Below are 26047 nucleotides of genomic sequence, written 5' to 3'. Positions count from 1 at the left end.
TGGATCAGCAAGAGGGCAAGTATACAGTTCAGAACACTTTTGACTATATCAGCTGTTCTCTAGATGAATACCATGAAAGAAGCTGTACCCTTCCCACTTCCCATGAGGTGATCTGGAAACTGTGGGATAGAGTCCTGTCAAGTATCACCATCCTGTGCTAACCAGGGACCACACCTACTTTTCCCCACCAAAGACTGAGGAGACTAAAGTGGAGCCTTGTCAACAAGACCATGCCCACACTAACCACTGGGGTTATTTATGAGACAGAGCCCTGTCAACCATTTCCAAGCCGAACTATTGAGGTGGTACTTCTCCCTCCCTACCAGATACTGTGGAGACTAAAGGGCAGAGCCTTTTCGACTGTCCTTCCCTGCACTAACACAGGCAAAAGCAATGCCTCTCTTCCTCCCCAACGGGCACTGTGGAGATTGTGTAGTAGAGCCCTAAGCACCATCCCCACCCTGCATTAAGCAAACATCAGCAAAAAGCAGCAACCCTCTATTTCTCATTGGCCTCAAACACTGGAGAGGAGCCCTAATGACCCATCATTGCCATGCATTAAGAAAAGGCAGTACCCCACATCCTTCTAAGTAGAAAACCCTATTCTAGGCAATTAACAGACTACAAGAGAGAGAACTAGCTAAGCTATAGAGAAAAACTGACACCAGAAACCAGTGGGATCTAACTGACATTTGTAGAGCACGCCATGTCAAAACAGTAGAATGCATGTTCTTTTCAATTGCCATCGGAACATTCACCAAGATAGACCAGACCCTGGGTCATAAAATAAACCTTAACAAATTCAAAACAAATTACACACAGTATATTCTCAGACAATAATATAAATTAGAAATCAGTAACAAAGAAAATGGAAAAAAAATCTTCACTTAGAAATTAACACATTCCTCTAATAGCTAAGGCATCAAAAGTCTTATGAAAAAGTACAAAATTAAAAATACAATACATGAGGATTTATGGGATGTAGTTAAACCAGGACTTAACAGAACATTTATAGCATTAAATACTTACATTACAAAAAATGAAAGGGCTAAAAACAATAGTCTAACCTTCCACCTAAAATAGAGAAAGAAAAAGGAAAATAAACCAAGAATCAAGCTGAAAGAATGGGAAAGTCTCCACAAACACTTGAAAATTTAAAAATATTCTGGGGTACCTGGGTGCCTCAGCCGGTTAAGTGTCTGCCTTCAGCTCAGGTCATGATCTCAGGATCCCGGGATCGAGCCCCACGTCAGCTCCCTGCTCAGGGGGGAGCCCACGTCTCCCTCTCCTTGGCCCTCTCCCCACTTGTTCTCACTCTCTCTCAAATAAAATCTTAAAAAAATAAAAACATTCTTCTGAAATGGTCAGAGACCCAAGATAAACTTAAAAACATATTAAAGTAAATGAAAATATATCAAAATATATGGAATATGTCTAACAGTGCCAGAAGTGAAATCTGTAATATTAAATACCTAGAAAAAAAGAGAAGTCTCAACTCAATAATTAGACTTAAGTTTCCATCTCAAGAAACTAGAAAAAGAAAAATCCATAGCAGAAAGAAGAGCAGAAATCAATGAAATTGACAATAGAAAAAGAAAAAAGTTCATTCTTTGAAAAGACCAAAAAAAAAATTTGATAAATTATCAATATCTAGAAAGAAATATTTCTACAGACTATACAGCCATTTACAGGATTTAAATAAGGGAATACTGTGAACATTTCTACACATAAAAATGTAACCCCTTAGATGAAATGGACCAGTTCTTAGAAAACCACAAATAATCAAAACTAATTCAAGATGAAACACGTTAGGGGTTGGTAAACTGTGGTCCACAGTCCCACCTGTTTTTGTAGAGCTACCAACAATGAATTTTACATATTTAAATGGTTGGAAAAAATATTTTGTGACATTTGAGAATTTTATGGAATTCAAACTTCAGTGTCATAAAATCTTATTGGTACTCAACTCAGCTATACTCATTTGTTTACATATTGTATATGCTTTTGTGCTACAATGCACAGCTCAGTAGTTGTAACAGAGACTATGTGACCTGTAAAACCTAAATATTTAACTATCTGGCTTTTTGCAGAGAAGTTTGACCACTCTTGATATTTGAATTCATAGTTAAAAAGGAAAACTCTCGAGGCCCAGATGATTTCACTGGAGAATTATCAAACATTAAAAAAAACAAAAACAAAACACAACACCCCCCCCCGCAAAAAGAGAGAGAGAGAGAGAGAGAGAGAAAGATAAAGAAACAACACCAATTCTACTCATTCTCTTCCAGAAATTAGAAGGAAGACTTCTCATTTATGAAGTCAGCACTGCCATGATACCAAAACCAGATAAAGCCACAGAAATTAAAAGAAAACTATATACCAATAGTCCTCATTAACAGATGTAAAAGGTCTCAACAACAAAATAGTAGCAAATTGAATCCAGCAATATATGAAAAGAACAATACACCATGACCTGGTGGGGTTTATCCAAGGAATGTAAGGCTAGTTCAGTGTTTTGATTCAAACACTAATCAATGTCATCCACCATGGTGACAGTATAAAGCTGAAAAATCAAATCATATTATTAATTGATACAGAAAACCATTTGATAAAATTCAATACCCATTCATGATAACTCTTAATACACTAGAAATGCAGGTGAGCTTTATGAACTTGATAAAGAACACCTACCAAAAATCTACAGCTAACATCATACTAAATGGTGAAGGGTGAAAAACTGGAAACAACTCACATGTTCTTCAACACTACATCCATACTTTACCAAGTAGTTTTTAATAAAAAGGAATGAACTAAACTACTGATACATGCAAAACTCAGATCTTTAGAGCATTAAGGTGAATGAAATAAAGCCCATCTCAGCAAGTTACATAGTATATAATTTGATGTTTACAACATGCTCAAGATATCAATTATAGTAATGCAGAACGTTAATCAGTGCTTTTCAGGGATTAAGATAAGGGGGAAGGTGTCCCTATAAAGCAATACACAGAAGTTTCTTTGCGAGGGAGTTTCTTTCTATAACAGTTCTGTAGAGTAACTGTGGTTACTCTATACATGTAATGCAATTTCATAGGAACGTACACACAAATGCATGTAAAAACTGATGACCAATAAGGTATTTTACAGTAATATACCAATGTTCTTGGTTTTGAAAATCATACTATGGTTATAAGATGGTCATTGGGGAAGCTGGGTGAAGGGTACATGGGAGCTCTCTATTATTTTTGCAATGTCTTGAGTGTTGCAATTTAAATGTTAATAAATTTTATGTTAATAAATTCAGAAGTAAAATAGTTCCAGCTCTCCCCACACCAAAAATAAAGTTGAAATAAAGATATTTTCAGACAGACAAGAAGTGAGAGAATTAGTCTCCAGGAAACATACACTACAATAAATGTTAATGGAATTTTTTTTTTAAAGATTTATTTATTATTTTCAAGGGAAAGGGAGAAAGAGCACAAGTGGGAGGAGGGGCAGAGAAAGAGAGAGGGAGACAAGCAGATACCCCAGTGAGTGGGGAGTCTGACACATGTCTTAATCTCAGAACGAGATCATGACCTGAGTTAAAACCAAGAGTTTGCACACCTAATAGACTGAGCCACCCAGGTGCCCCTAAAGGAATTTTTTTAGGAGGAAGGGAAATGAACCAACTGTAAACTCAAATCTATGGAAGGTCTGAAGAATTCCAACAACAGTAAATATGGGGATATTTGACTTTTTTCTTCTTCCTTTAATTTGAAATAAAACTGATTTTTTAAAGCACAATAGTAACTGCATTATGGAATTAATTACATATTAATTTCATAAAAACGAAATGTATGATGATAGCAAAAAGTATGGGGGGATAAATGGAAATGTGTTTTCACAAGGTTCTTACCTTATATATGAAGTGGTATATTAAGTCAAAGTAGATTGTGGGATGAGAAGTTAAAGATGTAATTTCTAGAGCTAAGCTAATATAGTAGCCACTGACCACATATGACTTGAACACTTGGAATATGGCTAGTCTGAATGTAGGTGTGCTGTTAGTATAAAACACACCAGATTTTGAAGACTTCATATGAAAAAATGAATGTAAAATGTCTCAATTTTTATTACAATTATAATTTTTTGGATATTTGTTTAGAGTATATTATTAAAGTAAACTTTACCTGTTTCTTTAAAATTAACTTATGTGGCTTACATTATATTTCTCTTACAGTGGTTTTAGAGCAGGAGTTTGTAAACTTTCCCTTTAAAGGGCAGATAGTAAATATTTTAGGATTTTGGAGGCATGCAGTCTATGCTACAGTTACTCAGCTTTGCCATTAGCGCATGAAAGTAGCCACAGACAACATGTACGAGACTTAGTGAATAAGTATGGCTAGGTTGTAATATAAATATTTACAAAAATAGGTGGCTTGCTGAATTTGGCCCATAGGCCATAGCTTGCTAGACTAAAGTACCTACTACAACAAAAACAAAAACCAAGAAACCAAAAAAGAGCCCCAAGAAGTATAGTTTAAAAATTGAAGAGATGAGAGACAAATTCTCCATTATTCCAAAAGAAAGCAGGAGGGAGGTAAAAAAGTGACAAAAAATAAACAGGGCAAAAAGAAATCAAATAGTGAGATTGTAAATTTAACTCTACTACAATGACTACATTAAATGGAAATGGATAATATCAAAAGGAAGTTTGTGAGGTTGTACAAAAAAAGCAAGACAAACTCTGTTATTTACAAAAGCACTCACATACACAAAGACACAGAAAATACAAAACAAACATTAAAAATAAAAGGATGGAAAAGGGTGCACCATGTGAACTAATATAGGAAGGCTGGAATTATTAAAATCAAATCAAAGTAGAATTCAAGATAAAGAATACTGACAGATATAAGAAAGATGTTTCACAGTGATAAACATATTTCACCAGCAAGATGTAACAGTTCTGAATCTGTACATACCTATTAACAGAGCATCAAAATCCATTAAGCAAACATGGAACTAAAGGAAAAATAGACAAATGCACACTTTATGGTTGAAGATTTTAACATTCCTTTGTGATTAAGTGATAAACAGGAGGACAAAATAAAACAAGAGTAAGGATATAGGTTTGAACAACACTATCAAACAATTTAACCTAATCAACATTTCTAGAATAGTAAACGCCAAACTTCAGAACATTTGTTACAAATACACAAGGAACATTCACCAAACTAATTCTTCTTCTTGGCCATAAAACAAGTTTCAGTGTATTTTAAAGGACTGCAAGAATACAGAATATGTTCTGATAATAACAGTTAAATTAGAAGTAAAAAAAGATACAAAGAAAATCTCAAAAAATTTAGGAATTTAAAAAGCATACTTCTAAATAATTCATTGGGTCAAAGAATAAGTCAAGGGAAATTAGAAAATATACTTAACTGAACAACAGTGAAACAACGTATCAAAATTTGTGGACTAAATCAAAGCACTGCTTAAAAATTTTTATAGCTTTATATGTTTTATTTTTTTAAAAGATTTGAGAGCCCGTGCATGAGCGCGTGTGAGCACACCTGTGCGTGGGGGTCCGCAAAGAGAGTCTCAAGCGGACTCCACGTTGAGTGCAGAGCCCAACATGGGCCTCAATCCCATGAAGCCAAAATCACTACCTGAGCCAAAACCAAGTCAGATGCTTAACCGACTGTGCCACCCAGGCGCCACACCTTATATTTTAGAAAAGAGACTTAAAATTAATTTTAGCTTTTATCTTATGAAGCTTAAAAGAAAAGAGTACCTAAAATAAGTAGAAGGAAGGAAATGATAAAGAATGGAAATTAGCAAAAAAAAAAAAAAATCAACAGTAGCTAAATCAACAAATCCAAAAATTAGGTTTTTGAAAAGGTCAATAAAAATGATAGGCATCTAGCTAGACTATCAAAAAAGAAAAAGAAAGAAAAAAGAAACTAAGAAGTTACCATTATCAAGAATGAAAGAAGGGACATCAAAATGAATACCGAAGATGTTAAAAGGATAATAAGAATATCATGATCTACATAGTGCTGAGAAATTTGACAACTTAGATGAGACAAATTCCTTGAAAGATACATATTACCAAAGTTGACACAAAGAAGAAAATCTAATAATTTCATTATAGCTGTTAGAGTAAATTCATAATTAAAAATTTTCCTACAACAAAACTCTAGACTCAGATGATTTTCTTGGTAAATTCTATTAAATATTTATGAAGGACAAGTTTTAGTAAGACACTTCCTGAAAATAGAAACTTCCAACTGATATCATGACCTGAAAACAAAACCACACAAGGAAGGATATTAGGAGGAAAGAAATTACAGATCAAGATCGCTCATCAATAGAAAACTGAATTCAGCATGATAACACATCATGACTAAATGGGGTTTATCCCAGAGACGAAAGGTTGATTTAATATTCAAAAGTCAATGTAATTCATTATACTAGTAAAGGAGAAAAATCATGATCAGCAGATCCCGAAAAATTACTTAATATACACTCATGACTTAAATTTTGTTTTCTTTCAACAAACTACAATGAAATTTCTTCAACCTGATAAAGGGCATTTAGGAAAAACCGACAGCTAACATCATATTTTCCACCAAAGAACAGGAACAAAGCAAGGATGCCCACTCTTGATGTAGTATTAGAGGTCATGGCAGGTGTAATAAAGCATGAAAAAAAGATACAAAAGGCATACATGTTGGAAAGGAGGAAGTAAAACTCCATTCACAAACATGACTGATTATGTAGAAAATGTTAAGAATCTATCAAAAAACTACTAAATTAAAAAGTGAATTTAGAAAGATGCCAAGACGCAAGGTCAATATACAAAATGATATTTACAATGGAATTTAAAATATTTAGAGATAATTTTAATGGAAAATGTAAAAGATATCTACACCAAAAACTACCAAACACTGTTGAGAGAAATTAAAGATCTACATAAATGGAGAGAAGTATCAGTTTCATGTGTTGGAAGACTCAAAAGTATGGCTGGGATCTCAGTGGAGTCACAATCAAAATCCCATTGTGCTTTTTAGTGGAAATAGACAAACTGGCCAATGCATTCTTGAAGAAAAGGGTTGAAGGACTTCTACTAATTTCAGAATTTGTAAAGCTGCAGTAATTGATGCAGTGTGGTTTTGGTGTAAGGACAAACAGATTGACAGAAGAGAAGAGAGAGTCCAGAAACAGACCATTACTTATACTGTCAGCTGACTTCTGAAAAAAGATTCCAGTGAAATTTAATTAGGAAAAGAAAATCTTCTTACACATGGTGCTGAGACAACTGGCTCTCTATAATGTAAAAGAAGGAATCTTAATCTCTTACACCATATACAAGAATGATTTGAGACAGCTCATTGACTCAAATGAAAGCTAAAACTATAAGCCTTTTTAAAAATATATAGCAAACTATAACCCTGAGATAGGCAAAGTTTTCTCAGGTTTCTTCACGGAAAAAAAAATTGATAAATTGAACTTCAAATAAAAATAAACAGTTTTTGCTCATTGAAGACACTGTTAAAGAAATGAATAGGCAGGCTGCACACTAGAATATATCCGCAATACGGATGTACGAAGAATTCCTACAACTCAGTAATAAAGAGACAATCATCCACATAAAAATGGATCAAGACATTTCACAAAAGATACATGAATGGGCAGTCAGCACATGAAAAAGTGCCCACAATTATTAATAACTGGAATCCACAGAGATACTAATACATAAATGTTGGAATGGCTAAAATTAAAAAGACCAAAGCAAACGTTGGAGAGGACCCGGGATCACTGGTGGGAGTGTAAAATGGCAGTACTGGTCAGCTTGTTACAAAGTTGAACATCTGCCCTGAGAATCAGCAGCTCCACTTCTCAGGACAAACAAAACGTATTCTAGAAGGACTGTGTCACAATGTCATAGCAACATTATTCATGATGGCTAGAGCCAGGGGCAGCCCAGGTATCATTAATGGGAGATTGGATATATGAATTTCGATGCCGTTCCGTAATGGAGTACTACTCAACAAGAAAAAGAACAGAGGACTGATATAGGCAGCAATACGGATGAACTTCAAAAAAACCTGCTGAGTGAAAGAAGCCAGACACAAGAGTGCATACTGTGTGACTACATGGTATGTGACTTTCTAGAAGAAGCTAAACTAGCCTAGTGATGAACGTCAGAGTATCAGAACAGTGGTTGTCTGGGGGCAAAAGGGACTAACTGAGAAAGGGCACAAAGAGCTTTCTGGAATGATAAAAATCTGCACACGTGTATCCCAATGCCACCCCAATTAGATCCATGGCTTTGCTTGGAACCCGGACATCAGTTTTTTCTATAGTCCCTCCCTACCTCCATACATAAGTGATTCTGGTGGACAGTAAGGACTGAAAAAGAACACTCAAGAGTCTCAACATTTTGTCACCAAGGAATATTTGTAATTTTACAAATGGGAACTATAACTGCAAAAGATTCTTATTAGTACTAAAAAAGCATTCTCTGGATAAATGTGCACGCTTGCTGGTTGGATAAGAAATGCCCAACTTGTATACGTCTAATCCTTGCCTTGGCTGCCAAGAAGTTCAGAGCCAAATTCAGTGTTCAGTTTAGTGATTAACATCCCAGCTGCCTGATATACCAATCTGAGGGGCAGGGAGGGTTGGGAGATAGAAGATGGGGGCATTAAAATATCCTGTTTCACATTTTAAACTACCTCAAATCGTTTGGAGGAAAATTATGGTGTATAAATCGTATACAATGGTGGTCATTTTGGAAAAAATTGTATGCTTCTCCTTCCTGTCAAAAAATGGTTAGATCAGGAAAGACTTCTGCTATTGCTTGGATGAGTCCTCTGCTAAAGGTAAGTCACTACCTGACCAAATGATCGAATAATTAAAAGATACATCATTTTAAAATACAACCATATTGACAGGGAAACTCTTCACTTACATTTGATTGTAAGGGCGAGACTGGAGAAACCCATATAAGAGTATGGAATATGTTAAGAGTCCCTAATGGATCATAGATGGCATAAAAAATTTAAGTGCACTTCATTACATTCTTGGGCTAAAGAAAGCGATCTGTACGCAAGTGTGCTCACTGTTGTTCTGTTTCTATGATGACTGGTGTCGGCTGCTTTGATTTTAGCCACTGGATAGGATATTTTTCTGCCCCTTCTCATTTAACAAAACCATACAACCTTGGCCCACCGGAGAAAATAAAATGTCTTTATTCCCAAAGAGCATATTCTAATGCAACACGAAGGAGAAAAGCAGCTACAAAAAGCGCCTCACCTGAGCTGTCTCACTGTTAAGCAATCCGGTCAGCGACTCCTCTTTTTGCACCTTCCTCCCTGTGAAGCAGGACTCGGCACTTCTCTCACCATGGATGTTTTTTTCTATTACCCTATTTTGCATCTGATTGACTTGCTTTGTAGCAGCCTTTCCAGAAACAACCTGTTGATAGAGAATAATAATGTATAATGAACACTTTTGACACTTGTAAAAAAAAAAAAAAAAGGATTCATATCCAGATTCTTGAAAATTCTAAACTTGCCAAGTTTTGGGAAAAGGAAGAAATAAAGAGGAAACCAACAAATGGATGTTATGGAAAGATATAGTAGTTGGCAAGATCCAGACCCTTTCTCATCAATAGTACAAGACCAATTAAAATTAGTGTCACTGTTGTACGCTCTTTAGAAATTATCTCTACAGATAACTTGCTTATTGAAAACGGCATTTTTACAGAAAACTGTCACATTCTCAAACTGCACATGAATTCATTATTAACCTTTGCTGGGAGTGGATCCAGTACATCTTTTTAGTTTAAATTCTTATTAATTAGAATCTTAGTTTTCTATCATTGAAGACAGCCTAATTAATGTGAATGTATAAAAGGAGCTTATGATGTTGCTTACTTTTTTATACAGGTAATTTAACCTTTGAGTGGACGAGTCACAGTTCATGTCACCTGGAACTGTGTATCAGTATCAGAGGTTAAGTTCTACAAAAGCCTGCTGTCTCTAAGGTTTCTTTTTCACACCACGGTGTGTTCTGGGGGATGACTGACTCTTAATAACCTTGAAGTAGACACGGAAATAGAAGGGCAGACCCCACAATAGAGCTGGAAGATTGAAAGCCACAGTGAAGACCCTTATGTGAAGTATTTGCTCAGCAGCCTCATGTTTCCAGCGGCTGAAAGTGCTATCACCTTTTTTTCATGGGTTAAATAGGGGGCAGAAGATAGGAACAGCACAAGGGGAAATAATGGAGTAGCCAGTGCCAAAATGGAGAATGAATTACATTGGCTGGGCAAGCAGAGCCTTAATTTGTAGTCTCCCAATTTTTAGCTTCTATTGCCAAATGTGTTCACTCCTTCCCTTTAAAATATGCTGGTGTTTTGTGGCTAGGTCTAAGCTGTCACAACACCATTCTTTATTCACTCCTCCTCCTGGATCCCAGCTTCTCAAAGGATAGCAAAGCCATTGCTTTTCAGTAGCCTGACAATTGGAATTGTTCCCTCATCACTCAGGGTTTCTTTATTTTCACCACTCAACTCTCCCAAACTACTGGGAAAATTCATGTGTAACCACCTTCTGAGTCACTCTCCCACTGAAGTCATCTTGGTGATAAATGCTCATCATAGCACAAGTGTGAAACAAAGGGTTTCCCAAGGCTTTGTACACCATTCATCCTAATAAAAGACTGTCTTGCCAATCATTGTGAAAATGTGTTTTATTATAAAAAGGATTAGTTGAGATATTAACTGAGGTTTTTAACGCCTCCTGGATGCTAGGCACTTTAAGTATAATGATTTTTGGCCTGGGAGCCTCTGATGTACAAACAAAATTTGATCTAATATATTCAGTCCTCCGTGAGGCTTTCTGGAAGAGATGATGCCTCCTGGATCTGCTGTCAGTTGGCCGGATGGCTAGGTTGTGCTGCCATAAGCACTTCTAGCTAATAAACAAAATGATATCCAGTTTATGAAAAATTTCTATTTCTAGGGAAACTTCTAAAACCATAAGAGTGAAATGGGATGATGATTAAGCTTTACTCTCAACTGTGAACAGGGGTAAAACTTTTCTCAAAGACATAAAAGTAAGTACAAGGAAACACTCTGGGCATCTCACATAATCAAATAAAATGATACTGTCCAAATATGTATCATTTTCAAGAAAGTGGCTATTCAAATAAGGTATCTTTTACTTAATTTTCCACCAGCACTTCACGGTGTTCTAAGAAATCGGGAATACTTTGGGCATCCTAAAATTCAGTAAGTCAAAAATATGCTCATAATTGAGAATTTATACTCTCCTTTTCTCACACAGAATATAAATATGAAGACAAGCTTAATAGAATTATTTCGAGAAGGTTCAAGAAAGAATTTGACAAATTTTTAAGTTCAATACAAAGATTACTACAACCCATAATAATATATTCACCCCTGATTTTGCTGTGGGACCCTCAGGTTTAGGGTAAATGGAAGGACAAACTTTTACTTGTCTGAGATGTAGGACAGCTGGAACATTTTCACTCTGTCCTACAGATACTCCTCTGTCTAGGTAGAGCGTTTAGGAAGGCTGGGTGGCTCATTATGCCCAGGTCTCTGTGCCATGACAGTATGGATCCAGGCGTCCCACCAGGGAGGAAGACACGGTAAGTGGATAAAAGGGTTCACTACTGGCTCTTGAAGCAGCAGCTTATTCAAGGGTTGAAGGGGGGCCTTGGTTTTCCAACCTGGCTTCAGCATTCTATCTGGGGATTCTGGAGCTTTAGCTCACCCCGATAAGCATTCTTCCTGAAATACGGTTTCCTTCAGTGAATTCTGGACATTAAATCCCAGTGGAAGGCATAAACAGCCCTGATGATAGATTCTTCTAATTTGACAATGTTACCTCAGGAGCCATCAGAGCTACTGTAGAGTGATTTCAGCCGTACAGACCATCATTTTGATTGAGGCAAATGCCCCAAAAGATTTGCTTTTCAGGGAAAAATTTCAATGTCTCTCCTGTCTTGACAAAAATTCATTTCCAATTTAACTCCAGTAACAGTATTTGAGGACTTGTGCAAGGCTAGGCTCAGTTTACCGGGAACAGTTTATGATGCCTAGTAAAACCCAGTGTTGGAAAACTACCCCCCTTTTTTTTTTTCCCAAAAAGATGCTGTAAGTTTGCCAAGATTCTTATGGTGATGTGCTATTTTCTAATACCTAACAAAAACATATTTTTGTTAGGAATACTAAATTTAAAAGACACAACTTATACTAAGGGAAATAACATTAAAAAAAATGAAACATTCAAAACTTTTTTTGAATACTGAATGATAGAAATATTTTATTTATCTAACTGTATATGTTTTCTGCTCCACTTTTTAAATTTTTTTATTATGTTATGTTAGTCACCATACAGTACATCATTAGTTTTTGATGTAGTGTTCCATGATTCATTGTACTGACTTCTTTTTAAGTATCTTTGTCCAAAAAGTGTAAGTCTACAATTCATTCAATATTCTGTTAAATAACTACAGTAATCCATGTATGAAGTAACAAAAAAATGTTTTTAGTTACTAATAAGGGGATTCTGTCTGTGATTAAAAAGAGAGAAATTTGGAGCCGTGTGAATGGTATTCATTCTGGACCTAACATGATTTTTGTTATGGAAGCAGTCAATTGCGGAAACTATTCTATAGTTGTATCATTCAGGGAAACTGAATACATGACAGTTTATATTGTCATATTTTGCTTTTAAACATTTTCGAGTTTGGTTTTTGCACATTACAAAATCTTAAACTTTAAAAATAAAAATTAAGATACTTTGGGTTTAGCCACAGGGTGAACCCATTTTTATATTATGACTATTAAATATATCTGTGCACTTAAACTACTACAGAAATAAAGTCATTATTCAATAAATACTGATCTGCTGTGGAATATACCCCCAAATCATCTTACTGTCTATACACTGGGGCTGGTCATACTGTTAGAAATTAACTAAGGTCTTAAGATTGCACATTATTCTTACTGTTTTCTTTTTACTCATAATCAAAGTGATCTAATCAAAAGGGAAGAAATTTTTTTGATTGAAGCTCATTGGAAAAAAATGTTTTATGTTCTATTCTCTGCATATAAAAATGGTTTCACAACAAACATCTTTTGAATTTGATGAAACTGAAAATTCTGGTGGATAATAATTAGAATTTTACATCAGAGGATATAACTATCAGTTTTTAAAATGGCTTCTTTTATATTTCAATAAAGTTTATGAAACTGAAAAACTACAAAAAAGGAAAAAATCTACTTAAATTAGTGTAGATTAAGTGGTGACCATTATTGCAAGGGAAATACTATTTTAAGGAAATGGCTCTTTGTTTTGTTGCAAAAGTGATAAAAACACAAAAGTCAATAAAACTGTTAAAATAAGTCTCAGTAATTACCAAGATCAAAATCCACTGGCTTTTTATTAAACATGAACTTTTGTTCTGCCTTCTGCAATACGTAAATAGTGCTGACAATTGGTTTGTGAGGCATTTGCTACAATAAAATGTAATTGTATCATGAGAGAAAGGTGACAATCAGGAGATCATGAAAAAATTACATATTCTCACTGGTAGTTAATTAGCCATGCAAAACCTCCTCAAACAGATATTCTCTTCTATTAGGAATGATTACTATGCAGGCCTACAGATGTCAATACCACAGTCATTCAAATACTTCTTTCCCTACTAATTGAAGGTTGTAAAGCTCTGGTGCCAAGGTTTTGCTTCCAAAGAGCTAATTTATGACTAGAAGGATATTTTATGTCTTCAGTTGCAGCAGCTACAAAATTCAGCAAATCAGAACCATCTGTGCACTGATACTTGACTCACCATTCATCTCGCAGCCTATCAGTCACATTAGTTTGCAGCCTGCATTCTTGGCTCATGAACGCTTGCGATGATCCAAAGTTCATAAGAAATATTAAAAATGAATGGCATCCTGACCCTACCTTATTGTACACGCATCAGGAAAAAAAGCCCCCCCATCTTTTGCGTATGGACCGTATCAAGGAAGGACTGGACATCTGGATGCCTGTCCGGTAAGGCCACTCACAGCAGTCTCGAGGTCCCCCCGCCCTCTGAGAAATGTTAGAAGTCCTAATTCTTGCGTATTGTTTCAAGTTCTATTTTTTTAAGTTGATGTGAGTTGGAAGATTACAGAGTAAAGGATGAGAAGGTGTAACTTAAAAAAAAAAAAAACCTTTTTGGAAGGTTAGTGAGATTGAAATATCAGTACATACAAGTCATCTGGTTAAATCTAAGACTATCATGGTTATTGCCACCAAATTATGGCCAAACTGGTAAGCAAAACCAGAGGGCAGTAAGTAAAGAAAGCTGATGAAAAACAGCAAATAAAGATTAGCCTTTAATCTAACTCTGGTTGTATCTCTGGGACATCAGTCCCTGCTGTATTTCTGTAGTAGTACAGTAAATCGGCCATGGATCCTACTGTTTCTCTCTAAGAGACAACAGCTCAAAGGACTTGCAACAAAATTTCTTGGAACTGAGTGAGGAGAAGTAGGAATTACATATAATAAGCAAGAGACTGGGTTGTCAGACTCCTTTTGAGACCCCAAACAACTTCATTTGGTAGAAAAGCTGCAGGGAAGGTAATCATAGGATCCTAGGGACTAAATTACTTACTTTTTGATTGTTTGAAGTATGCACATTTACAGTCTCTCTAGTGGAAAATTCCAATGGTCCTAAAGGTATTCCACCTGGGTTCAGGATTTTCTTGAGCATTTGATAGTTTGGCTTTTCATCATATGCTAAATTATGAGCACATACCAAATATTGGGCTATTTCACCTGTGAAGTGTCAAATATTTTTACACGTTATTCGTAATTGGCAAGAATTGTCAAGGTTCTAGTATCATCAAAACCTCTCTATTCTCTTACACGTGCACATAACACACATCGTGAAGAAACTAAGAATGAACACTTTGGTGAAAAGCACTTTTCAAATGATACCCAAAAACGACTGAAATACAGTGACCTGGAGATTTGTCAAGATAGGAGAAATAGGTAATTTTTTTTGCATATCTTTGTTGGTATGTTTATTTTTCACTAATCTTATCAAAGAAAGCAAGTTTTTAAAACTACAGTTAGTGATTTTGATTTATGGGGTGCAATTACTACGAACTACATGAATAATATAATAGACCAGACATGGTTCATACTTTTTTTATGTTGAAGTTTTAAAAATTCAGTTAAAAACTAATGTTACTTATTATAAACCTCCTTGCTTAGACAGGAAAAAAAATCACTGCAAATTTTAATTCAGGCTTTGATTTTGAGATTAAAACAGTTCACTTAGAAATGACCTTGAATTCTAGGTTTTTAGCCATGACTAATTTTAGAGTCCTCCACACCTAAGCTAGCCCAGTAGCTTCACTGCGTTGTCTTCCTGATTCAGAGCAGAAGGATGAGATGTTGCTTTTTTTCCCCCTAATATAATCTCTTCCCTAGAACTATGTAACAACCCCCCCCAAAAAATATGAACTACAAACTTTTAAATACAAATAGGATTAGTAACCCAAAGTTACAAACATTGTCGCCTTAAAACAAACGTAGTTTGCATTTTTGTTTCAGGTGGAGGTTCGATCTAAAATCAAGACACAGTAAATGATAATACCATACACCGCTTAAAATCTAACATGTTTTCCTTTTTTGTAAAGATGTTTAGATACTTCACAAACTAGTTTTTACAAGCTCTTCCCCTTCAAAAACTTCTTACTCATGCAGACCTAAGCCCCTCTTACTTTCTCACTAAGTTGCTATATCCCTATGGTGGGGAAAATCTGGGAAGCTTTGTGGGTTGGCAGGAGTGACTTCTAATCCTTTCCTTCCCCTCCAGGCCCACCTCCATTCAAGAGGGAACTGCAGACACCGGCTTTCACTCCCTACGGGGAAAAATTCCAAAAGGAACAGTCACCATCCTTTCCCCCTATGAAAGCCAGAGTGACCATTTTATACCCTATTACCCACAGGTGTGTTCTAGAACCATAAGGCTACTGTGGCTAAAATGAGAACTCTTGGCTCTGGGGTTTTTGTTTTTAGTTTCTTGTTTTTGTTTTTGTTTTGTTTTGTTTTGGATACCGTGGCAATTATGCAACCTACTTTTGCCCTTCCCTAATGTAAGATATATCACATTCTGTTATCTAACACTCGATCAGCCAGATCTCTATTAGCTAGCAAATGGTATGGCTTCATCGCATTTGTAACTCCTGTTTCCAGAAGCCCATTGCAGGCATCTGATTCCTGAAGGGATGATCAAAAAGAAAAAAGATTACATTACATTCACTACCATTTTCATGTAGATATTCTGTTGTTCTTCGGCCCTTTTGAGATTGGTAAACCAAGTTTGGTATATATTATTACAGCTCTATTAACCAAGATATCCCAAATGAAGAAGAAAGCTGGATATGGTGGGAGAATTTTCACAGGTCACGGGTAGAGGACAATGGAAGATTCCTGGCGCTCCACCAACGGACGGCAGCTGTGCTGCAAAGTCTTCATGGGTCTGGGGCTTGGAAAAATGAGGTCTCGGTGAGGCAGGAGAGGGAGACAAAGAAAAGCCACCTCTTATAAATTCATTATTATCAACCTGAAGCTTAGACTATTGTGATATATCACTGCTTTAAATGTTAGCCTTCCAAGATCTGGATTTATTATATCAAGTATACTTTTTAATTTACTAGCGTATTTCTGGAGCTATAAAACAAAATGCTTTGAGTAGTATGAAATTATGATATTCTTGAATCATCTGCTTTTAAGCTCATGAAATATTAAGTATCATTACCAGCACCTCAGAAGACAGAAACTTGTGCAACTATTAGTATTACACTGAGCTGGACACGCACATTGGAAACTTTCTGGTGGTTTTATTTCGTAAACTGCCTTAGTAATAAACCTTTTATACATGAGATTAATTGTCATGCTTGCAGTACCCACTCCTAAGTACAACCAACTAGGAGATCTTCAGTTAATATTAAAGTTTCAATGTTCTGTGCTTTAGAAATAGAAATCTGCATTTTATAGAATAGTAGAGTGGACTCAAATAAATGGTTTGCACTGAAAATGGAGAACCTGGCACTCCTGTCATTTCTTGTTATCGCTCAGATCTTCTTATCTCCAGTAATAGAAGTGTCACAGAATATTCACAGGCCCACAAGCATTTATCTTGCACAACCCAGGGCATCGGGGCTTTCTTTTCTAATCCTGAGCTGAACAGTTACCTTTTGTGTAGGAGGGGCAGAGAAGGTAAGGGACATACATAGAGAAAACTTTCTTTGACATCTCCCATCTCTCCTTTTTGCTGTCCTGTTGAGTAAAACATTAGCTGTGTAACTTGGTCCAAATGCCAATAAGCATATTAGCCAAGGAGGAATACTGGCATTTGGACCAAGTTACTCAGGGCAGTTCAGAAATGAAAAGCTTTCATCCTCAACCCAACCCCCACTCCCTCACCAAGGAGAATCCTTCCTGGTTGGCTCCCTCCTCCTTCAGAAGAGGGACTACAGAAAGTGGGAAGCGGGAGGCTCACACTGGGCCAGGCTTAGGACTTGGAGACAGGAGGTGGAAAAGCAGAACTACTTTGTTCCTCTTTCGTTTCTCATGGAAATGAACATTTTGGTTTCTTGTCAAAGAAGGGCTATAAATATAAGTTCAATATGATTTAACTCTACATTTAAACTCTCAGATGGAAACTGATGCCATTTGACCTTATCTAGAGGGTCAGTGTACACATTCACTTTCGTAAGTCAGCTAAAAGCTAACTTTGAGATTGCCCAATACAGAGAGAACAAGATTCATTCCGCTTATCTGTCTCTGAGAAAAAGCGAGCCTGACAGCAGAATCCTGCTCTTTTCTATAAGACAATCGAACTCATTTATTAAATTGGTGAACAGTGTGCCATGCATGCATATGCAAACGACAGGCACTTGGGTAATTGTGAATTGACTTACTATTTTTACTGATAATACTGTCAATTAAAGAATTCCAAAGCGATCCATACTAATTTGAAAGAGAAAACCATTTCATGAAACATACCTTCAAATCCCAAGGTTATATGCCCTTGCCAATCCAAAATTTTTTTTGCTGGCTGTTCAGTCAGAGTGCAACCCGGGTCTAAACAGCACTCAAGTGTTCCAATTACTGATGGAAAGTAATCTTTCCTTAGATCAACTTTATCTTCTTTCAACAATACACAGAGGGACAAAATCAAAACGTCAACTCTAAAAGTACTAGATACAGTTGACTATTAAACCTGTGGAAGATTCATCCCCCTCCCGCACCACCCTCACCAAAAAATGCAGTCAAGCAAAGCCTAGGACGCTGCCTAAATATTTTCTTGTAGCCTTCGTGTGTTCTAACGTCAGAGAGGATCTGAACTTTCTCTTCTCTAGCAACTTATCTGTAAGCCGATGTAGAGAGTTTCCTCTCACCCCTGTGGGAATGGGAGCGGGTGGATTAAGCAAAAGCTGTAAAACAGGACTGACAAATGTGGAAATGTGGTGACCTGTAAATCATGGAGGAGAAGGTGGTCGAAGTTAGCATTTGACTTACGGCAGCTGCTTCCGGAAGGAGCCCATTTCAGCACTGACTCAGGAAGCTCATCCAACAGGCTAAAACAAAATAGAGTAATACGCAATGAATTTGCTTACAACCCTGTGATTCACTGTTTTGATTAGAAAACAAAACTCAGATTCTCTGTTGGTGGGTCACCCATATCGTGCCTTTCAATATTTTTTTTCACCCACCTGTAAGGGGAAAGTGGGTAAGTGCAGGTGGGGGCGTTCCTTCAACTTTCATTGACCAATTTTGTATCAATCACCTAGAAACTAAATGTAGATTTACTGTATATACGCTGTAATTCAAAGTCTGTACGAGCAGAAATGTAGCAGTAGGGATATCTATCATGATTTTTTCTTAAGAACAAGAAAAAGGAGATTCTTCCTCAGGCACTTACCCTTGAGGAGGGGCACATGATTTAACTATTTATGTACACTGTTCGCCATTGGGCAGTGTTTCATGCTCTTCTATGATTAACTGGGTTAACAAGAAATATCCCAACAACAAAACAAACAAGATAAGTCATCATTTCTAACCCTTTCCAGTGTTTTAGACTGGACAAATACAATTCTTTTAAGTTGCTTCAGCCACCAGTATATAAACATGTGACTAAAATTACTGATATGAGTTTCTGATTGACAAACTCAGGCACCGGCAGCACGGCAACAATAAAGGCACTGGTGCAGTATCACCCCATGTCGGGAAAATAAAGGGCGTGAGGCGAGCCGGCACCACGGCTGTAGATGCAAGCGTGCCCTTGCAAGGAAATTCAGAGTACGGCTTCTTAGCAAGTTGAATGAATTATGATTATATAGTTTTTACTATCAGAAGTTTAAAGATGTCTATAGTTTACCTTAATTATAAACTTCATTATGTATTAGCTTTACTGTCTATAGATTTATATTAGTAATTAAATCAAAATGAAGATATGAATATACATAAGGGAGGTTATGTTTATTAGCATTATATTTTATTATTTTGCATGATACCCTATTATCATATTTGAATATACACACATAGGCATATTCTTTAGATATCTACAAAGAATGCATCTATGTATGTATATTGACAAAAGGCTAAAACAAATCATATTGATGTCTTACTAAAAGAAAAAAATACATATAATTATTGGAATTAAAATTCAAGTCTTTTAAATACAGTACACTATTCAAACGAGATGAACTGAGGTGAGAAACTGGATATCGAGATTGTTTATATACGCCCATTACTGTGCTTTGACTTGACCCATATATTGAAAAATGTCGGTTAATATGGGCATGTTAATCACTGCGGTAAATAACTGATTAATAGCTCTAATATTGACTTATATAAATGTGTTCGTTTGGGGTAAGGGGCTGGGATGATCAAGATTCCAAGCGGAGAAATACTTCATATAATAAGCCAGTATTTACAAATGTAAACTGTGTCACTCTGTGTCTGTAGGCTAGGCCCTCTGTATTAAGAACTGATACCACACCGAATTGAAGACGGGTTTCTATGGATCAGCTCCCCCTTTTGTAAACTTCTGTTGTGACTTACCTTACTTAAAACACAGCTGCCTTTTCCAATCGCAATATTCTATCTGTGGATAACTACTGTTGAGCATATCTTAGTATATAATGAAAAACTGGCTATTCTGGGCTGCATGCAATTGCTTTCTCCTTAGGCCTTATCAGTGAGAAATTAGTAAAACAGTAACATACTCTGTTCTCAGTCTGACCTAGTTCTTATGCTAACAGATTCTAGGTGATAAAAATTGGATGTGGAATATTAAAAATGTTTATGTGGCTGCAAGATTCTCTCTTATATAAACACCTTCTATAAAAGTTTTGTTTGTTTCTTCCTTAAGAAACAAAATGCACTCGCTCCAAGACACAGAATTAAAAAAGAGGTATGTTGCTCTCACTTGAAAAATGTAAGCCCTATTGGTCCCACCTCACAATGTCGCTTCGCGCAGTTACCATCAATCACACCACACTCAGACTACCTCACGTACTCGCACAACGCCAGTCTGAAACTACTCTTCCTTGAAAAGACCACCACCTAGAATTCAGCTTTGGAAAACACCACGTGAAAGAACAAATACTTTCCCTGGCATTTTGTGTTTCAACTCGCAGTCGTTTGATCTCATAGGTGTTACCTTAACTGATTTTTAAGTTGGTGAGGTGTTTGGTTTTTCAAAAAACGTTTTTCAGCTTTCAGAAATTTGCCTTGCTTATCGTACTGGGCGAAGAGCCATCTTGTCTGGGCTAGTAACCCCCTTTACCGCGCGTGGCCCTTCAGAGCCGCAGCCCCGGGGAGGGAATACTTGCCCACGCGTACTTGGTTTTAGCAGCCTGAACGGCCGCGGGGTCGCGCAGGCTCCGCTCCCAGGGCAGGCTCCCGCACAACCAGCGCAGCAAGCAGTAGCCGAGGGTCTCGAGGTCACTCCGTCTGGACAGGGCTGGAGGAGGAAGAAGCACTGAGACAGCAACACGAGGGACAGGCAAGTTCTAAGACCTAGGGAAATCGCCGAATGAACTACCACTGATGAAATATGAAAAAGCCAAATGGGCAAATGTGTCTTGTTTGTTCAGCTGGATGAAAACTTAAACACCCAGGCTTTTGGCCGCAGTCCACAGACAGGCAGGGACTTGTTGCTGTTGAAAGTAAGGGTCAGTTTCCTCACCTCCTCCAACTTCATCCTTCCTTCGTCTGGCCTGTCACATGAACTTGATCTCCATGGCCTCTGACATGATCCAGACAACCCATAACCTGGCACCAACACTTTCTCAAAGAGCCAAGCAGTAAAACAAAGAAATAAATGTCTGCGGCTAAATTGCTAACATATGTTCCGGGAAGTCCATGGGGTCTGCACTGGTCATGCGGAGACCCTCTGAGCGCAGACTAAACACTGATGGCCTTTCCTGCTCCGCTCCCGCTAGGAGCCCTGGAAGCTGGAAGAATATGACGAAACTGCCATCTAGTGTGCAGGATGGAGAAATAGGGCTGTCTGACGATTTCTCAATTAAATGGAAATACAGGATCAAAAACGCCGCCTGTTTTAGGCACACGGTTCTAAAATTTTACAAATATTTCTAGATATAAGCAGTGCCAAGCTAAACTTCTGGTCAAATAGCCTGAAGAGAAAAATGTATCAGGGAGGCGATGGTGTGCAGAGGTAGTCGGACACAGATTTTGAAGCCACACAGAGGCTTTCGGAATTTAAAATAGGATGGTTTTTCATCAAAAAATACAGAAGAACGTTTTTAGGCCACTGTAGATATCATTTATATCAGAGTATTAAATGCTGTGGACTAATTTTATTATAATTTTGTGCTTTTTAAAGTGTCTTATTTGAAAACATAAGACAATGAAATCTAATGTAAGTCAAAATATAACAATATTACTGAAATAACGATTAAAACATTCACGAGATCCCACAAAATAAACTCATTTTTTATAACCATTCCAAAAATGTTATGAAACAATAGGCCGGTATTTACATCTCTGCCATTACTTGAATGTTCATCTATGGAGGGACAGAAAATCTCCTAAGAGCAGTATGTGGCTGTTAGACCCGTCGTAAACAGGTATCCTATTTTATTATCTTTCATTAACTAAACTCTGAAAAGTCACTCAGTAAACTTAGTTTTTAATTTAAAAAGCCACATACTAAGAGGAATGCTGCAAGCACATCATAACTACTTTTGGTTACCAGACATAAGTTATTATAAAAGCAGAAGACAAGATTAGCTGTTACACAGAGTCTATCTTAACTGCTATTAGAGTATTGGATTATTAAAGGCCCTTCAATCTAGCAGAATGCTACAGTCCCGTGGGCACCGTTTACTTTCTTCACAAGCTTCGACAATGTCCTAATGCAAGACTTGGCTCTCCTATTAAAATAAAAACACAGTCTCTACCACAGTGTTTGGTACTGATTTCTTCAGTAATAAATCTCCCACTAATAACGGAATGGTTCCATTTGTACAGATGTGTGCACAAGTCCCCTTTCCATTATGGCAGTTCCTGATTACCACCACTTAAAAAAAAATTCACATCCTCTAATTAAAAAAAAAAATCATATTCCGGCACCTGTTTGGACAACATAGGTTACACACAAGAGGTCCTCTGAGGAAAAATAATCAGAATTAAAGTGGAATAAACCTTTCCAGTCACTTCCCCCCTCCTCTAACCGAGGGATGAATTGATATGAAGCTATAAGTAATGACAAGTCATTTAGATTTCTGAAGCCAATCTTTCATAAACTGGTCTTCATTTGAAATAGCCCCTGGAGAGTTAACTTTACTTCACTATTATTGTTTGATTTTACCTAATTAATATACATTATCACATTTTTTAATCTTTATTTTCTTTTATGGCCCATATACATTGATAACTATGGTTAGGTAAATGTTTTACTACGATTTCCACTAAAATATATGTAATGTTAGGGAAAAAAAAATCCTATAGTCACTCTTTCCCACCATTATAGAGACACCTCTCCCTCAAATTCTCTCCCAAAGAAACAAATTGCAAATTGTTTTGATGAAATTCAACCCCAAGACTCTACCAATAATTAAGTCTTCTTTCCATCTACTACACAGAGAAGAGTCATCTTAATACTTGTTAAATTAAAAATAAATATTCCAGATGGCAATATTAGCATCTATGTTTATGTATAATTAACACAATGAAATAATATATCTTTAATTGACTTTAAAATACATCAAAATATAGATGATATGACAAAAGGGTAATAATTATAGAAGCCAGGAACTGGATTTTGGATATGAATTATACTAGTCTACTACTTCCTATGCATTTGAAAAAAATTAAATAAAATGCTGAAAATAAAAAAATAAGAATTGATTATATTTGAAGAGAACTATTAATATCTAACTATAAAAATCTTTTTAATTTGAAAGTTGAAATATATTATGAACTATTTTGTTTCTGTAGAATTTGGTCTCTGTATAATTTATTATGATACACAAAGTTCTTCAGTTGAATTTGATAATTAATGTAATCATTAACAATAGTATGTTTTCATACAGATTTCCTAAAAAATCAAACTCTTATGATGCTACTACTTAGACATGTGGCAAGGTCTAGGTATTAATACTTTCCCTCTACACTCCCTTGTTAGTTTTAAAATTTAATTTAGCATCTAGTTTTTATCTAGCTTATTAATATGGAGCAATGCAAATGACTCTTCATTGAAAGCCTGTTGTGTTCTCAATTGTTTAACATTTTCTAAATTATAAAGTACTGTCAAGAGTAACAAGAGTTAAAAAAAAAAAAGGTTCGGGTGGGGACTTGAATTCTATCTCATTAGAAAGCAGATTCTAGGAACAGTGCATGCTAGAATGCTTAATTAAAGTAAAAACAACTGACATGATTTATGGATCTGCTACTGTGCCAGACAACCTAACTGCTTTTATATTATCTCACTGAATCATTCTAGCAATAATATAAAGTACTATTTAAGCCTGTTGATAAATAAGAAAATAGAAGCTCAGAGAAGTTAAGGAACTTGTTCGGTATCACAAAGCAAAAATTGACAGAGCTCTGCACTGAAATCCAAATCTTTCAGAATCCAAAGCCCATACTCAATCTAACAATTATTTTGCCTCTCACATTAGTTTCAACACCATTCAAACCACATTGCATATACTATTTCTATAGTTACGGAGTATTTGAGGCAGGCATTTTAACTTAAAACACCAAAAGACATACTGATGCAAAGATGGTTGTTTGACAAGGAATAAACAAGCAGCAAGTCCCGGAGGTCTAAGGAGCAGCACTAACAGAAGTTTCCATGCAACTGTCCTTTTATGAAACCGTTTCTTTCTAACTATTTCATTCTGGGGCGCCTGGGTGGCTCAGTGGGTTAAGCATCTGCCTTCAGCTCAGGTCATGATCCTGGGGCCCTGGGATCGAGTCCCCCACTGAGCTCCCTGCACAGCGGAGCCTGCTCCTCCTTCTGCCTGCCGCTCGCTCCCCAGGCCTGTGCTCCCTCACTCTCTGACAAATAAATAAATAACCAAAAAAAAAAAAAAAAAAAAAAGAACAAAACCTATTTCATGCTGATAAAGAAGGCTGTCTAGTTAAAACATTACTTTATACAGTGTTTTGATGGTCCTTCCTAGCCAGTAGGAGAACAAGAGAAGCTAACTTAGAGAACTGGTCCTTATTCTAAAGACAAACTGGAATAAAAATATCTGAGGCCAACTCACCAAATGGAATACAGCAGGAACTGGGGGAAAAGAAAGTCTAAGTGTTAAGCCCAAAATATATCTGATTATTTGCCTCAAGTGTTTTCTGTTTACTTTTATTTTTTATATAGAGTAACATGAAGTATGAGGAAAAACAGGATTTGGTAGGAAATAATAAAGTGAACTTGAAAACTTCTGCCTTAAGCAGACAGGGTTGAAATGCCCCAAATACTAGTTTATATGCTCCGAAATGACCCTAGAAGGGAGAACGCATCTGAATCAGACGCTCACCTGAAGAAGTGAATGGTGACTATCTGCAGAACACACTTAGAGTTTACTCTTCCATTCCCAACTAGTAACCTATGTTACTGTATTTTTGTCACTTCAGATGTATAAAGAGCTGAAAAGTTTCATGGTGGCCACGATTTATTACAATTTCAAAGAGGATATTTGGAAAGCAGAATGCAATATGTCACATTTGAAATAAAACATTAAACTCAGGTCTCTCTTATTTTTTTAGTACCTTTAAAATTTTAAACCTTAGTTTTTTTTTTTAATGAAAAAAAAAAGGCAGGTAAAGTTATTCAACAGAGCAAAGGTGTTTTTGTTTTGTTTTATTTTGTTTATTTTGTTTTTATTTTACCCATCCCCCCCACCTCTCCTCTGGTAACCATTAGTTTGTTCTCTAGAGTTAAGAGTCTGTTCCTTGGTTTGCCTCCCTTTCTGTTTTTTGTTTGTTTTTGGGTTTTTTCCCCCCCTTTGCTTGTTCATTTTGTTTCTTAAATTCCACAAAGGCAACTTCCATTTAGCCAATGTGTATTATTAACCCAACCAAACAGTTCAAGATCTACATTAAGGCTTTAAAAGTCATGGCTAAATGTCAAATTGGGTTATGCCATGTAAAGTGAATAGTGTCTTCTTTATATTTTATTTATACATTGACCAAAGACTATTTATAGCAGTAAATTTACCTAAAAATAGAAATCAATGGTTTGCTTTTCTGACTACTAACAGGATCCAAGCTTGATGGTTTACCTTGATATCATAATTGAAAAATGGGTTCCCTTTCTTGAATTATTGTTTGGGGAGATAAATATTGTGTAAACCGTACCATTTCCTCAAGTTTAGTAACATGGAAATACACTCTCAGTTTATTTCACATATATTTTGTAAGTTGGAGTGTTAGATTAGAGTGAAAGGGAACTGTGCAAAAAATAACACAAGACTTGG

General features: G+C 36.3%; 1 protein-coding gene across 4 annotated transcripts in view; it reads right to left on the bottom strand.

Annotated features, from left to right (window-relative positions):
* Positions 1-26047, bottom strand: part of VRK2 (VRK serine/threonine kinase 2) — a 114385-nt gene that overhangs the window by 5846 nt on the left and 82492 nt on the right. For 2 of the 4 annotated variants that reach the window (XM_087863417.1, XM_087863418.1), the window contains exons 9-13: positions 20940-21060; positions 18612-18670; positions 14689-14852; positions 9304-9465; positions 4965-5004 (exon numbers count right to left, since the gene is read on the bottom strand). In XM_087863417.1, the coding sequence (XP_087719543.1) occupies positions 4965-5004; positions 9304-9465; positions 14689-14852; positions 18612-18670; positions 20940-21060 (546 nt within the window). The remainder of the gene's footprint in view (positions 1-4964; positions 5005-9303; positions 9466-14688; positions 14853-18611; positions 18671-20939; positions 21061-26047) is intronic. The other 2 variants (XM_045788022.2, XM_045788020.2) reach the window with 1 other exon arrangement.

This window comes from Ursus americanus, chromosome 7 (assembly GCF_024610735.1).
Source record: "Ursus americanus isolate L20-20 chromosome 7, mUrsAme1.1.p, whole genome shotgun sequence".
NCBI lineage: Eukaryota > Metazoa > Chordata > Mammalia > Carnivora > Ursidae > Ursus > Ursus americanus.
This window is presented reverse-complemented; position numbering and strand designations above follow the sequence as displayed.